At 43.8% G+C, this 16,225-nt stretch overlaps 1 protein-coding gene across 2 annotated transcripts in view; it reads left to right on the forward strand.

Annotated features, from left to right (window-relative positions):
- Positions 1-14,421, forward strand: part of TMEM114 (transmembrane protein 114) — a 61,991-nt gene extending 47,570 nt beyond the window's left edge. The window contains exon 4 of one of the 2 annotated variants that reach the window (XM_025370784.1): positions 14,292-14,421. In XM_025370784.1, coding sequence (XP_025226569.1) covers positions 14,292-14,371 — 80 coding nt within the window. In that variant the 3' untranslated portion in view covers positions 14,372-14,421. Of the gene's footprint in view, positions 1-3,466; positions 3,725-14,291 lie in introns of those variants that run through there. The other variant, XM_025370787.1, reaches the window with a different exon arrangement.
- Positions 14,422-16,225: the final 1,804 nt, after the last annotated feature.

Raw genomic sequence — 16,225 nt, forward strand, 5'->3', positions numbered from 1 at the left:
AAGGGGTCTTGAGTTAAACATAACTGGTTCATGTCCTTGGTAGCCACATGACCTCAAGCCTGTTTCCCCATTTGTAAAATGCAGAAAATAATAGCACCAACTTCAGGGTATTGTCATGAGTTTAGATGAGATGATATAATATGCCTGGCATATAGCAAGAGATCAATATACGATTGCTGCCACCCTATTTGTGGCCATTATTATCATTAGACCCTGCATAGGGCTGGTCCCGACTTTGCTCTCAGCCTCACCTCACTCTACACTCCCCGTTGCAGCCTCTCTCTGGCAACTGTGGACTTCTTTCAGTTCCATGTGTATGTCTTTGCCACAGGGACTTTGCACCTGCTGCTTGATCTTTTAACCTGAATCTCTTCTCAGCTCAAACATTATTCCCCAGGGAAACCTGCCCTGATCTCTCTCATTAGATCAAGTCCTGTCGTCAGCTCTTGAAACATCCTACATCTCTCTTCTGTAACAATTGTCATTGTCAAAATTTAGCAGTTATTCGTGTGATTCTTTGGTTTATGTCCATCTCCCCCTCCAGTCTGTAAGTTCCAAGAAGATAGGAACTATGTCTGTCTTTGCTTACCACTGGTTCCCAGTACCTAGTGGAATGCTGAGCTATAGTGAGTGGTCAATAAAAATTGGTTCAATGAGTGAATTGAATTTCACTGCTTCCTGACTCATCAGTTCTACTTCATCTGTTCCTATTAATGCCCAGGTCTCCCCGTCTTTTTCTGTATCTTTCACTGACTATCCAACCTTGGATAAAATGAGTGCTCTTATAACAGTAATAATAGCTGAGATTTTTGGAGTGCTTGCTATATACCACATATTTTACTTGCATTATTTTGTTGGAGACTTATGACAATCTGATGAATTCAGTGCAGTCATCATCACTCTCATTTCACAGATGAGGAAACTGAGGGTGAGGTAATGATACCCAGCAGGTGAGTGACCAGCTGGGATTCCCGTACAGATGGCTGGACTCCAGAGCTCCTGCCTCTCGCTGAGACTGTTCTGTTCCTCCTGTAAACTATTTTATGAGAAAATAGTTCATCACTGTATCCTTAATCTCCAGCCAAGTGTCTGGAATATAAGGAGTGCGATAAATATGTACTCAATAACTTGATGTTTGAATGAATAAATAAATTCTCATTATTAAATGCCATATTTGTGGCCCAGCGTGGCAGCTCAAGCCTGTAATCCCAGAACTTTGGGAGGCTGAGGAGGGTAGATCACCTTAGGCTGAGGTCAAGAGTTCAAGACCAGCCTGGTGAAACCCCATCTCTACCAAAAATACAAAAATCAACTGGGCATGGTGGCACCTGCCTGTCATCCCAGCTACTCTGGAGTCTGAGGCAGGAGAATTGATTGAATCTGAGAGGTACAGGTTGCAATGAGCCAAGATTGTGCCACTGCATTCCAGCCTGGGTAACAGAGCGAGACTCTGTCTAAAAAAATAAAATAATAAAATAAATAGCATATTTGTGAGTTATAATTTTTTTAAAGTTACTTCCATTTTTTTTCTTTTTTAGTTTAGGTTTCCTATCACAATCTGGGATCGCCATGGAACATGTGACCTATATGAACAATGTCTGTCTGGTTTGTGGTGGTGAATAAATATTTAAGGATCCCCGGGCCAATTGCACGCAGGGTGCTTCCAGCTGGTATAACCCGGGATCCCAGATTGGGATCTGAAAGAGTGAAGATTCAGGGGTAATTTTCCTCTGAAGGGAGTCGGGGCGTGGGAGGATGGAAGGAGAAAGTGGTGTGAGGCTGCGGGGAAGATCTGCCCAGGCATCTGAGCCTGCTTGCAGGAGGCAGAGCCCTCCTTTGGGTCTGATGAGGGTCAGAGAGAGAAGGAGGCTCTGCGGAGCTGAAGCAGTCACTCGGGCCAGGGGCAAGTGTTCTGGGTAAGTGGGTCTTGGGTTGGGATTCTGCTTTTAGCTTCCCTACCTCCCACCCCTCAATTCCCTTCTCACAGGAAAAGGACCACTGAATCTTGTGTCTTCCAGATCCCATCCTGGAATTCCAGATCATATCAGCTGGAAGCACCGAGGGCAGTTGGCCCAGGGATCCTCAAACATTTATTCAGCACCGCCCACAAGGCAGATGTTGTTCATATGGATCACATGTTCCATGGCAATGCCCAGATTGTGACCGAACACCCAAACTGAAAAAAGTGGAAGTAACTAAAAAAAATCGCAACTCACAAGTATGCTATTTAATAATCAGAATGTATTTATTCATTCAAACATCAAGTTATTGAGTACATATTCATCGAGCTCCTTATATTCCAGGCATTTGACTAGAGGTGGAGGAGACAGTGATAAACTGTTTTCTCAAAGACACAAATAGATACACTATAAACGATATAATTTAAATATCACACAAATTTATCTACTGTATACAAATAAAATACATACATACACACACATATGCAATGAAGTATATACAACATGAAAACACAGCATGGCCGGGCGCGGTGGCTCACGCCTGTAATCCCAGCACTTTGGGAGGCCAAGACGGGTGGATCACGAGGTCAGGAGATCGAGACCATCCTGGCTAACACGGTGAAACCCCATCTCAACTAAAAATACAAAAAATTAGCTGGGCGCGGCGGCGGGCGCCTGTAGTCCCAGTTACTCGGAGGCTGAGGCAGGAGAATGGCGTAAACCCGAGAGGCAGAGCTTGCGGTGAGCCGAGATCGCGCCACTGCACTCCAGCCTGGGGACACAGCAAGACTCCGTCTCAAAAAAACAAAAAACAAAGAACAACAAACAAAAAAACCCACAGCACACTCATTCTTTGTCTAGGTTCATACAGTCATGTGGTCTAAAATTCCATGGGAGCTACAATAGGGTGCACAATGACACTTCTCTCTCCTGCCTTGGGTCTCTGTCTGCCCACTGTCTTATCTCCTAGCACAACCAGCACCATCAATTCTTTGGTTTCCCCTCCAGAGCAAATATGTTTATCTTTTTTTTTTTTTTTTGAGATATGATCTTATTCTGTCACCCAGGCTACAGTGCAGTGGAAAGATCATGGTTCACTGCAGCCTCGGTTTCCTGGGCTCCAGTGAACCTCCTACCTTAGCCTCCTGAGTAGCTGGGACTACAGGCAGTCACCACCATGTCCAGCTAAGTTTTTTTTTTTGTAGATACAGAGTCTCACCATGCTGCCCAGGTTGGTCTCGAACTCATTGGCTCCAGAAATCTACCTGCCCTGGCCTCTCAAAGTGCTGGGATTACAGGTGTAAGTCACCACACCCAGTCTCAGGGCAAAAATGTTTAAATATTGCCCCCCGCCGCCCCCGCCACGACACCTTTCTTTCTCTTTTCTCTCTTGTTTTATACAAATGGGAGCAAAGTAAACAGTGTTCTAACCTTGTCTTTTATGCGTATACATATCTTGGAGGTGGTTCATATCAGTACACAAAAAGCTTTCTTGTTCTTTTTTACAGCTGCTTTTTGATAGCTCCACAGACGTCAATGGTGAATTATTAACAGGAAATCAATAGAATGGAAAACTTCTGCAGGGCTTTCCTGTTATGGAAAGAAGTTCCTGGTATAAAACAGAATGGGGGAGAAAACCAGATTGTAGTTTCACACCATATGGTATCATATGATATTATCACGGTTATGATAAATAGAATCTACACATATATGTGAATAGCTATATGGATTGGGAAGAATGTTTATTAAAATATTAATATCAGTTATATCCCAGTGGCAGATTTATTATTGTGTGTGTGTGTATGTGTGTGTGTGTGTATATACACACACACATATATATACACATACACACACACACCCCATATATATATAGTGTTTTGTTTTTTTTTTTGAGATGGAGTCTCACTCTATCATCCAGGCGGAAGTGTAATAGTGCGATCTTGGCTCACTCAACCTCTGCCTCCCGGGTTCAAGCCATTCTCCTGCCTCAGCCTCCCAAGTAGCTGGGACTACAGGCATGCGCCATCACGCCTGGCTAATTTTTGTATTTTTAGTAGAGACAGGGTTTCATCATGTTAGCCAGGCTGGTCTTGAACTCCTGACCTCAGGTCATCTGCCTGCCTCGGCCTCCCAAAGTGCTGGGGTTACAGGTGTGAGCCACCATGCCTGGCCTGTTTTTGTTTTTTGAGACAGGATCTCACTTTGTTGCCCAGGATGGAGTGCAGTGATGCAATCACAGCTCACTGCAGCTTCAACTTCTGAGCACATGCGATCTTCCAGCCGCAACCTCCCAAGAAGCTGGGACTACAGGCATGCACCACCACGGCCAGCTAATTCTTACATTTTTTGTAGACATGGGATTTCATCTTGTTGCCCAGGCTGGTCTCCAACTCCTGGGCTCAAATGATCCTCCCACCTTGGCCTCCAGAAATAATGGGATTACAGGTGTGACCCACCACACCTGGCCTGTATTTTTAATAAAAGTAAAAATGTGTGATTCCTACAGCCATGACAAAGGAAATATTATCTTTGTTTTGAAACAAACAAGTGCCCTTCACACCTGCTCTGCCTTTTACTATTGCCGAGGGTGGATAATTAGCGCTGATTCCTAGGGCCTCAACTGTGAGTCCTCCCCTTTTTCTTAGCTCAGTGCCTGGCACATGATTAAAACATGGAAGCAAAAAACCCAAAACAAACAAACAAAAATCAACAACAAAAAAGAAAAAGAATAAGCATCTGAACTTAAGGGAGCAAGAATGGCTTTGTCAAGGGACCTTTGAATCCACTTTAATTTGCTTTAGCAATTCATTGAAGACTTCATTACTTGAGCTGATTTTAGTAATGAATTGGTTGTGACTCTCCGCATTGCTAGTCATTATTCCCTAATGTTGAGATACTGAGGTTGCAAGCCTTTACCCAAGTCAATCTTCTCATTTTAGAGACGAGGATGTTCAGTCCCTCAAAGTGCCCGAAGAAGACATCAAGGCGTGGTGAAGTTAGCGATGTACAAGTTATTATATGAAGAGCTTTCAAAACATACAAGTACCTGGGGGCTAAAAATAATAAAATGGGTTGTTAGAGATGAAAGAGTTGGGATTCAGGACCTGTTTCAACCCCTTCTTTTTTTTTGAGACAGTGTCGCTTGGTCACCCAAGCTGGAGTGCAGTGGCGCAATCTTGGCTCACTGCAACCTCCGCCTTCTGAGTTCCAGTGATTCTCCTGCCTCAGCCTCCCGAGTAGCTGGGATTACAGGCGCACGCCACCACACCCAGCTGATTTTTGTATTTTTAGTAGAGACAGGGTTTTGCCATGTTGGCCAGGCTAGTCTCCAACGCCTGACCACAGGTGATCTGCCAGCCTCGCCCTCTCAAAGTCCTGGGACTTTGAGGCATGAGATACTGCGCCCTGTCCAACCCCTTCATTTTTGATGCTTTTGTCTCTCACTTTGACCACGGGGACTTGAGAAAACACTTGTTCAGGATCAAACCAAAGAGCCAGGGCTAAAACCTGGGTATTATGATTCTCAGCCCTGGGACTTTCTTCAACATTGTGTTCCATACACCCCAGGCAGCACATGAAAGATGGCAGGGCTCCCTACGCAGTGAGTCTTCCATACCTTCACCTTTACTTGACTTGATGAGAATTATGCAGGAACCAAAATTTGCAGGTGACGTTCCCACGATGAAGGATTGGCTGCAATGCCACATTCATCACAGAACTCATAAGAGCAGTGCCTACAGTTTGGAAATCCTTTTTCCTTGACAAATGATATATTTCATTTATTTCCCATGATCTTCTTGCATTATTTCAGTATTATTAATACTTGGCAAATATATTAAAAAAGTAATAAACTGGCAATTATGATTGTGCTATGGACCCCAAACTGCAATTATTCATTACGTTTCAATTATTAACTTCCCTTCAAATGTCTTTCAGCGAAGATTGTAAGAAGAAAAAAAAATCCCGATGAAGCTCTGTACCCTAGTTCCTGGAGATCTATGTTTCACTCTGACTTGACATTTTTCTGATTTATCTGCTATCTCAGGGCTATAGGAATCAAAATAATAATAAAAAAGTCCTCGCTACTTAATAAACAATAACCATCAACACCTTATATTTATATAGAGCTTTTTAACTCTTCCTAGTGCCTTAGTATCTATGACTGCATTTTATTTCAAAACTAGGCTCATGAAGTATGTGGTTCCAATATGTGCCCCTGTTTATTGATGGGGGACACAGAGACACATAGAGACTCAGAGACTAGGCACAGAGGACACTCAGACGGTGAGACTTCCCACCACTCACACCCCTCCACCACCACTCCTCACCATAGCATCTCAGCACCAGCCCCAGTTCCAAGGCGAGTCTTGACCTAAAGAGAAAGTCAATCACTGAGACTGATGGAGAAGGTGATGATGACAGGAGTAGCTGTTCTCTGAACTTGCACAGGGACCTGAGTGCTGGGCACATGTTACTTTGTCTAATCTTCCCAAGATCCCAGTGGGGAAGATATAGTAATAATTCTACTTTATGGAAATCTTAGGAGATTTGCCCAAAGGCCCACAGCCAGTATCTAGGAGTACAACTATAGTGATGATAACCCTGATTATAGTTGCGTGAATTCAGTGTTGACCATGTGCCAAGTATATTTGTAGATTTTATAAATGAGAGTCCTGAGGATCAAAGGACTTGCTCAAAGTCAGTAACAACCACCATGTTGCTCACCTCTCCACCAGCACCTCTGCCTTCAGCACCCCCACCAAGCACTTGTGTGTGTCATCCCATCTGATGTGCCACCTCATTACTATTTTTGCTTTAACTGCCAAAGGAAAAGTAGTGATGGGAACAGGAAAGAGGGATGTCTATGGATGTAGTTGCCTTGGAGAGACCCTCCCACCAGAATTTGGCTTATGATTAGCCCTCAAAGCAATTCTACACCCTCCACCTGCTCCCACTTCTCACATTATCCCTGTAGAGTACGATAAGTGATAGCTATAAAGAACATGAAGAATTCCTTTTTTTTTTTCAAATAAGCAAATTGCATTAAATTTTAATGATGGCCATTATGGACTGGTTTGTCTTTGGTGCTTAAGCGAGTCGTCCGGTCCCCTTTGAAGAATTACATTTGCACAGATTAATTGTCTGCAATTTTGTCTGGCACATCCTTATCCCAGTCATCACACTGCGAAACCTTGTCCCCATCTGGGCAGACCTCAATGATGTAGCACTTTGGCCTTTAAAATATGCACAATAAATATTTCAGATTTTCTGATGAATGACTTGCTCTCATGGCAAGGCTGCAGGGATAGAGTTTTGCAGGGACAGAAGGAGGGAGAAGCGAAGCAAATCTCAAAACGAGAGTCACTTTCAGGCTTCACAAAGAGGTACTGGGTGCCAGGCAGAAGGGGTGGCTTTTGTGGTCAGATGCCACAGCAGCAGGAGTCATGCTGGAGTTGCTTTCTGAAATGCCTGACTGTGTCCTTCTCCTGGACAGGTGTCACTTTCCCAGGATGGCTCTCTTCCAAGGAGCACATTTAACCTTCCCAATCTTAGGAACCCTATATGAGACCAAAGTTCCTGCTGAAAGAGATGTGTGATTTTCGGTAAACCGGTCCATGGAAAACTCAATGAAGTGACCAATGTAACATTCAACGTAACAAGTGAATAGTTAATGGGACACTCAGTTGAATAGTCTGTGGAACCCTCAGTGAAATAATCAATGTAACATTCAGTTGGTACTTTGTACTCCATTTATTCAACAATTCAATTTTCCATAAAGCATCCACTTGGTCCTTTAGAGCTCTGGACCAGACCATGCCATTTACCTTTTAAAAATATTCCATGGTTTCCTATTACACTTAGAATAATATACTAACTCCTGACCATGTACCTAAGGCTCTGACATAAACCTTAACCACCTCACGCATTCATCACCCCTCACAATAGTCCATCCACACGGGCCTTGGCCCATCTTCCCCGAACTCACAGAGCATGTTTCTGCTCCAGAACCTTGACGCTTGCTCCTCTCTCTTCCCAGAATACTCTGCCTTGGGATCTTCCCAGGGCTGGCTTCTTGATGTCATCCAGGTCTCAACTCAAACGTTCTATCAAATGTCTGAGGATATATTCTTGAACTAATCTAAGGCAATCCCTTCATCTCAACCATTCTCCATCAATTACTTTATTTTATCAGCTCTCATCACTATTCCAACTTGTTTGCTTTGTTTATGTGTGCTTTGCTTATTGGTTATCTGTCTCTTCCAGTCCAATGTAAGTTCCATGAAGGTAGGGACTTATTTATGTTGTTCATCGTGGTATCCCTACTGCTTAGAATGTAGCTCATCACCATGTCAGTGCACAGAAGACATCTGTTGAATGAATGAATATTTCTTGAGCACTAATGACATGCAGATTGTATGTTGAGCACCTGGAATATAGCACTAAATGAGACACGTGGTTCTTTTTAATGGATCCCTTTACATTCTAGTAAGGTGTTTGTCCTTTCACCTTTCATGGCCTTGGACAGCAGCTCTGGGAGGCAAACACACCCAGATAGGAGTGACTGGTGTCCAATTTTGATCATGATGCTAGGGTCAGATTCAGAAGTCCTAGAGGTTTTAGTGTCAAAAGAGTTTTTAGAGATCACGACATCCGAACTTCCTGTTTATAAGTCCCAGAGAGAGGATGTGGCTTAGACAAGTTTACACAGAGGGCTAGCGGCAGAGTGAAAATTAAAATGCAGGACTTTTGACTCCAGGAGTTATGTTCCTTCAATTTTATTGTCTCAACACTAGGATCTGGGTTCTGAGCAGCCTACACATTGTTTCAAAAGAAAAATTTATACTAGCACATTCTAATTAAAACCCATCAAATCAAGATTGGTGTATTGGAGCTGAACCCCAGGTAGTACCACAAAAGACCTTACTAGGGGCACCTGAGCCAGGTAGGCATTCCCACTGGCTCTTCCATAAGCAATCCACCTCTCCATTCTTTCTTCCAACAGATTTTCAGTGCCTCACTTATATTAGGACACAAAAACAGCTAGAGCTGCTATGAATTCAACTTTACTTCTCATCTACATGAGGTAGGTTTCCTATCTCATAATAGAGGTATCTGCCAAGGGAATGTTCCTCATTTCTAGTTCACAAAGAATTCTACAGCCCTTTCCATTAAATATCCGATTGACAGTCCGAGTGCTTCACAGACTATTCAACTTTTCCATGGACTATTCCGTTGACTGTTACATTGGTCATTTCATTGAGGATTCCACAGAGTATTCAACTGGGTGCCCCATGAATTATTCAATGGTTACCTTGATTGTTACACTGGTCACTTCATTGAGTTTTCTATGGATGAGTGCACCAAAAATCACACATCTCTTTCAGCAGGAACTTTGGTCTCAGATGGAGTTCCTGAGACTGGGAAGGTTAAATAAACTTCTGCATGAGTGCAAGAGGCCCTTCTATCTCTGTTATCTTGTTGTGGCAGAATCCTTCAGTGCCCACTCCTTGAGGAAAACCAACATGGCTTCCCTTGTGATAACTCTCACAGCAGTTTCAAACGTGGCCATAAAAAGCAGCACTTGATTTCCCAGCTGAAACACTTCTTTTTCCAGTGTCCCAAGGAGGGGGTTGGAATGGGATAAGTTATGTGTTGTGGTTTTAGGCATTAACGAATATGAGAAACTAAATTATTGAATTTTGCAATGCAAATTATATTTTGAACAGAAATTCTTCATTTCTGAATGCTAAGGACTCATAAAGAATGTCAATGGTTTATGAATTAGGCCATTAGCATGCAATTTGTGATTCAAACAGCACACTAGCACTGTGTAATAAGTAACTATATAAAGAGTAGTGTTGTTGTCTACATTTTCAAAATATTTTGCTTAATGCATTAGAAAGTTTTCAAAAGGCTGCAGTGGGCCTCCCTTCCTTCCTCACTCCTCCCTCCCCGCCTTCCTTCTTCCCTCCGTCCTTTTCTTTTGAGACAGAGTCTCGCTCTGCTGCCCAGGCTGCAGTGCAGTGGCGCGATCTCGGCTCACTGCAAGCTCCACCTCCCAGTTCAAGCCATTCTCCTGCCTCAGCCTCCTGAGTAGCTGGGATGATAGGCGTATGCCACCACACCCTGCTAATATTTGCATTTTTAGTAGAGATGGGGATTTCTCCATGTTGACCAGGTTGGTCTCGAACTCCCAGCTTCAAGCAATCCATCTGACTCGGCCTGCCAAAGTGCTGGGATTATAGGCGTGACCCACCATGCCCGGCCCCTCCTTCTTTTCCAAGCTTCCTCCCCAATCCCAATTCTCTCCCTCCCTCCCTCCCATCCTCCTTTGTTGGTTAACTACATTCCCCTCCCTTCCTTCATCCCTCCCACCTTTCCTTCTTCCTTCCTTCCTGCTTTCTTTCCCTCCTCCCTCTCTCCCTCGCTGTCCTCCTTTCTCTCTCCTTCCCTGTCTCCTTCCTTTCTTTCCTCTCTCTCATTCTCTTTCCATTGGCTACATTAGCTATTACTCCTATGCTTCCCAGTCTAGTCCTTCCCAGATTAGATTATGGGAGCTGAAAGAGTTTTAAGAACTAATCTAGACTAGTCCCACTAGCTCTAGAGATGGGAACCCTGAGACCCAGAGAGTGAAAGGTCATGTCCAAGGTCCCACAGGGATAGATCCAAGTGGAGCCAGGTCTCTGCAATACTCACCCCCTCAATTGACTCCATCATGCCAGTGAGCAATCGACTCATCTCAGATACTTTACTGAGAGTGGGTTTTCACGGAGGCAGAGAGATTAGGGCACTGGCTATCAGGTGAGATGAGAGGGTGGGAAGGAGATGAGAAACTGGAGGTGAAGAAAGGGTGTGGCAGGAAAAAGCTAATGCAAATTTCAACTGTACAGTTTATTAATTGGGATGACTTGATCTCAAGGAAACTGGGACCAGGAAATAGCATTGGTATGGAGTAAAATTTCAGTTCAGTTGAAAAAATAAGGTTTCGCAATTAGAACCATCAGTCAAAGAAGGAACTACCTAGTGAAGTGGTGCGCATTCCATCACTTAGAGAATTTCAGGTTGAGTGCAAATACTAATACATAGAAATCCAAGAGCCTAAAATTCTTCTAGCTTAGTGGTGGTCAACCTTGGCTGCACCTCAGAATCACCTAGGGGAGATTTGAAAACCCTCTCCATGCCCGAGAAACACTGTCAATGAAATCAGAATTTCTAGGGGTGCGACTTGAGACATCAGGACTTTTTTTTTTTTGTTTTTACGTTTTCTTTTAAGAATTCCAGTGTTCAGCTAGGATTCAGAAGTACTAGTAAGCCCAGTGGTTCTCAAATTTTAGTGTGCATGAGAAACACCAATGAAGCTAATTATCAATGTAGGTTCCTGGGTGCCTCTGCCTACCTATTCCAATTCAGTTCATCCGAAGGGGGACCTGGGAATCAACATTTGAACAAACAACCCAGATGACACTGATGCTGCTGATCTGAGGACCACAGTCATAGAAACACTCCCTGTGTACTTCTCTGTGTGACATTCGATTCTCTTCAACAAATGTCCCTGCTAGTTATCCACCCGCCACTTTGCTACTTCCAGAAACAAGGAGAAGCCAATTCCACTAATGGGTTAACTGCACGTGAGAGAGCTCTGACTCAAGGCCAACAGTCTCAGATGGCTTTGGGGAGTCCTGGTCAGAATTATTTTAGAATAGACGTATTCAACTTTTAGCTCCAGGGATGTACACATAATCCTAGCCTTGAGTGGAAAGCTAGCGATAAGAGAGAAATAACCTTCATCCAAATCTAGCTGTTCTCTTCCCATATTGATGGAGGATTTTTGGTCATCCTTGCTTCTCACCCTAGCCAGCTGCAGTCTCTTCCAGGTAACCAAGATGCTGAGGATTTTGCTGTCTTCTCCAAACAATTCTCTAAAGCCCTTCTCCAAACAATTCTCTAAAGCTTCTGAGAGTGCCTTTCCCACTTTGCAGGAAAGACCTTCAAAGTCAATAGTCCTGTGTTAGCTGTAATGAAATAGACAAGATCTAGAGTCTGCCAGGGATTCCTGCAGCAGCCATTTTCCAGGAAGATGGCAAACAATAGCATTATTCAAATGACCAGAGGCAAAATATGCCCCCTACCAAGAGTGCCTTGCAAATTCGCACATTCTGTAATGGAGTGTCTTCAGAAGCACACACAGAGAGTGTGCTCAGTGAGTGATGGCCAGAAGGCAAAGAGCTCACCTTGGGCTATGAAATATTTAGAAGTTAACTTAGCACCCTCATGCTTTATAAAGAAGAAAGTTCATGCATTTTTAAATTATTTTGTAAATCATGTTGAAGGCTGACAATGCAGATTTACCACCACGGCTGCGATTTAAATACCAGGTTATCCTCTCATTATGTTAACAGAGTGAAGAGAAAGAGAGAGTCATTCCCTCTGATCTGTCAAAAGCCTGTTGCGCTCCTCTTGGTGAAAGCATGCCCCCCTCCTCAACTCTGGCTTCCAGGAGATGCTCCCCCTTGGTGTGAGAGGTTGAGGAAGGGTGTGATTGGATGCTTTGAGAGAACTGTCTGTGTTTGGGGGAGCAGGTCAGAAGGGGTGGCAGAGTGTTCATGCCTATTAACTAGAACAGCATGGTGCATGAGCCAGGTTACGTCTTCTGCAGCAGAGTAGGGCAGCGGGGTAACATGAGATGCATCTTCCTCCTTTATCAGAACTTGTGAATTCCTTCAAAAGAGAAAGTGTGTGTGTGTGTGTGTGTGTGTGTATGCATTTTGAGTGAACAAATTCATATCAGAAACTATCAGGAAGCTATTTCTGGAATGGTGGCTTAAACCATGAGTTCTAGCACTTTGGGAGGCCAATGCAGGCAGATCACTTGATCCCAGGAGTTCAAGGCTAGCCTGGGGAACATAGCGAAACCCCATCTCTACCAAAACTTAGCTGGGCATGGTGGCATGTGCCTGTGATCCCAGCTACTCAGGAAGCTGAGGTGTGAGAATAAAGTTGAGCCTGGGAGGCAGAGGTTGCAGTGAGCTATCACACCACTGCACTCCAGCCTGGGCAATACAGGGAGACCTTGTCTAAAACAAACAAACAAACAAACAAACAAGAACAAACTATCAGGAAACTGGAGACCCACTCTAGGTGATGAGGAGGGGGAAATAATAACTTGCAAATAGCTCACAGACCCCACACTCCGCACCCCGTATTGGGTGGAGACAGAGTCATGGTGTGGATTTACAATCAGATGCTATTTAGTAGCTGTTTGCAGCTGTGTGGCTTTGGACAAGTTACTAAACCTCCCTGAGCATAGTTTCCTTTTCTGTAAAGTGGGGCCCAAAACTACCACCCTCAGTGGTCCCATGTGACAATAAAAAGACACAGCACAAGAAAGGGGCTTAGTACAGGCACAGAGTACAGTCTCAATGCAGTCTGGCTAAAAACACGCAAAATTCCATGATTAAAAAAAAAAATCTTACTACAGACTAGAAATCTTGTTTGGGCTTTGCAGTTGTTATCTTATTTTGTGCTCACAGCAAACCCACGGGGAAATGTCCATATTATGCTCATCTCACAGACAGGACTGAGGTTCAGATAAACAACGAGCCTCAAAGCACACAGACACTAACAGGCAGAGGCAGGATTTGAATTTGGGTGTCCCTGACACCAAAGCTGGGGCTTTTCCACTTTCCCCTGCTGTCTCCCTTCCCTGGAGAGAAGATCTCATGGCTTTATGAGCTTAGGAGCTGTGAGGGCCCATGAGTTGAGCAGTGAGGGAATATTTATTTATTTATTTACTGAGACATAGTTTTACTCTGTTGCCTAGGCTGGATGGAGTGCAGTGGCGTGATCTTGGCTCACTGCAACCCCCACCTTCCAGTTCAAGTGATTCTCCTGCCTCAACCTCCGGAGTACCTGGGACTACAGGTGTGACCACCATACTGGGCTAATTTTGGTATGTTTAGTAGAGTTGGGGTTTCACCATGTTGGCCAGGCTGGTCTTGAACTCCTGACCTCAGGTGATCCACCTGTCTTGGCCTTCCAAAGTGCTGCGATTACAGGCATGAGCCACTGTGCCCGGCCCACTTAGCATGTTTTCATGTTCAACGTTTAAAGTATTGGTGGCAGGAAAATGTTCATGGGTTGGAGAGAAATCACCAACTTAACTCATACTGGTTAACTTTTCTTGTAGACCAGGGGATGGGTGGGCATTATTTTGGTGTAGCTAGATTGGAGGATGTAACCATCTGCTCTTGCATTGCTATAAAGAAATACTTGAGACTGGGTGATTTATAAAAGAAGACGTTTAATTGTCTCACAGTTCTGCAGGCTGTATAGGCTGTATAGGAAGCAGAGCAGCTTCTGCTTCTGGGGAGGCCTCAGGAAACTTACAATCAGGACAGAAGGTGAAAGCCTGAACTCTCATCTTGATCATGATACAAAATAAATATTGGCTCTATCAGAACAATTGGATAGTCTTGTTTTTGTCAGTCATAACATGGTAAGTTCAACCCCCATGTCAACTTCTGAGATTGCAAAATCAGCAACAACTGAGGCAAAACACTGTTAATGGACAATTTCATCAAGTAAAATCTCGCAAATAATATATTGCTGTTTGTCATCAAGACACTTAATACATCAGGGGCTGCTCCCAAAGCTCCCACAATCAATTTTTGCTAATTTACCAATTCTGTGGCTCTGTGAGGGTTCTGATAATTTCATATTTTACACACCCACAGAGGTTACGGTAATTGATTCAGTTCTAGAAAGTACTGTAATGACTTTGAAGCATAGCAGCTTCTGCTTCTGGGGAGGCCTCAGGAAACTTACAATCATGGTGGAAGGTGAAGGAGAAAGAAGATGGGACTTTAGTACTAAGGAGCTCCAGAAAGTATTGAATAACCAAGAATCAATAAAGGCAAAAACCAAGTCTGCTCTGGGACATGAGCTCAAGAATCCATGATGCTTCTCATTGGAGTGCATTAGATCCAATGACATGCAGTTTCTAAACCTTGGTCTTCCAAATATCAAATTCCCAGTAGGGAATCCGATTTTCCCAGGTCCAACCAGGTGCTCATGCCTGGGATCATTCAGCTATGACTGGGTTGGCAGAGGAAGGGGTTCTTATATATAGTGGGGTCATTATTAGAGCCAGATAGACATCCCATAAGGTCTCAGAGTGCTAGTGCTGGGAGGTATTGTCCACATTCCTTTGTTTTTCTGTCTCCTTTCCAAGAAAAGACAATCTGAAGCTTATCTTTTTGCTTTGAGACAAATCAAGACATAAACCAAGAAAGCAGCAGGAACTAGAAGAATGCTACACGGGGAACACAGACTGTTTTTTTTGTTTTTGTTTTTTTTTGAGACAGAGTCTCACTCTATCACCCAGGCTGGAGTGCAGTGGCGTGATCTTGGCTCACTGCATCCTCCGTGGCCTGGGTTCAAGTGATTCTCCTGCCTCAGCCTCCAGAGTAGCTGGGACTACAGGCATGTGCCACCATGCCCAGCTTTTTTTTTTTTGTATTTTCAGTAGAGATGGGGTTTCACCGTGTTGGCCAGGATGGTCTTGATCACCTGACTTCGTGATCTGCCCACCTTGGCCTCCCAAAGTGCTGGGATTGGAGACACTGACCTTTTAGGGTACAGTGATCCTGCCCTTAATCAACCTGGCTCAGAAAGTGGATCCATAGGATAACATGGGGGAAGGAGGGTAAGAAATGGATTATGAGAAGGGAGTGATGAGAAGGACAAACAGCTCTCCCACATCGAAAGTGTTTAAATAATAGTCTGTTCTCTACGTATGACCCATGGTGTCCAGAGAGGAGAAACCGTGGTAAGCTCATTTGGAAAGCCCAAACTCTCATCTTGATACAAAATACATATTGGCTCTATCAGAACAATTGGATTGTCTTGTTTTTATCAGTCACAACATGGTACGCTCAACCCCCATGTCAATTTCTGAGATGGTAAAATCAGCAGTAACCGAGGCAAAGCACCGTTAACGGACAAGACAATTTCATCAAGCAAAATCTCACAAATAATATATTGCTGTTTGTCATCAAGACACTTAATACACCAGGGGCTGCTCCCAAAGCTCCCATAATCAATTTTTGCTAATTTACCAATTCTGTGGCTCTGTGAGGGTGCTGGTAATTTCATATTTTACACACCCACAGAGGTTATGGTAATTGATTCAGTTCTAGAAAGTGCTGTAATGACTTTGAATGAACTTGAAAGGTTTTGCATTTGTTTTCAGAGGCTGTTAGAGAGAG

The sequence above is a fragment of the Theropithecus gelada genome, chromosome 20, assembly GCF_003255815.1.
Source record: "Theropithecus gelada isolate Dixy chromosome 20, Tgel_1.0, whole genome shotgun sequence".
NCBI classification, from domain to species: Eukaryota; Metazoa; Chordata; class Mammalia; order Primates; family Cercopithecidae; genus Theropithecus; species Theropithecus gelada.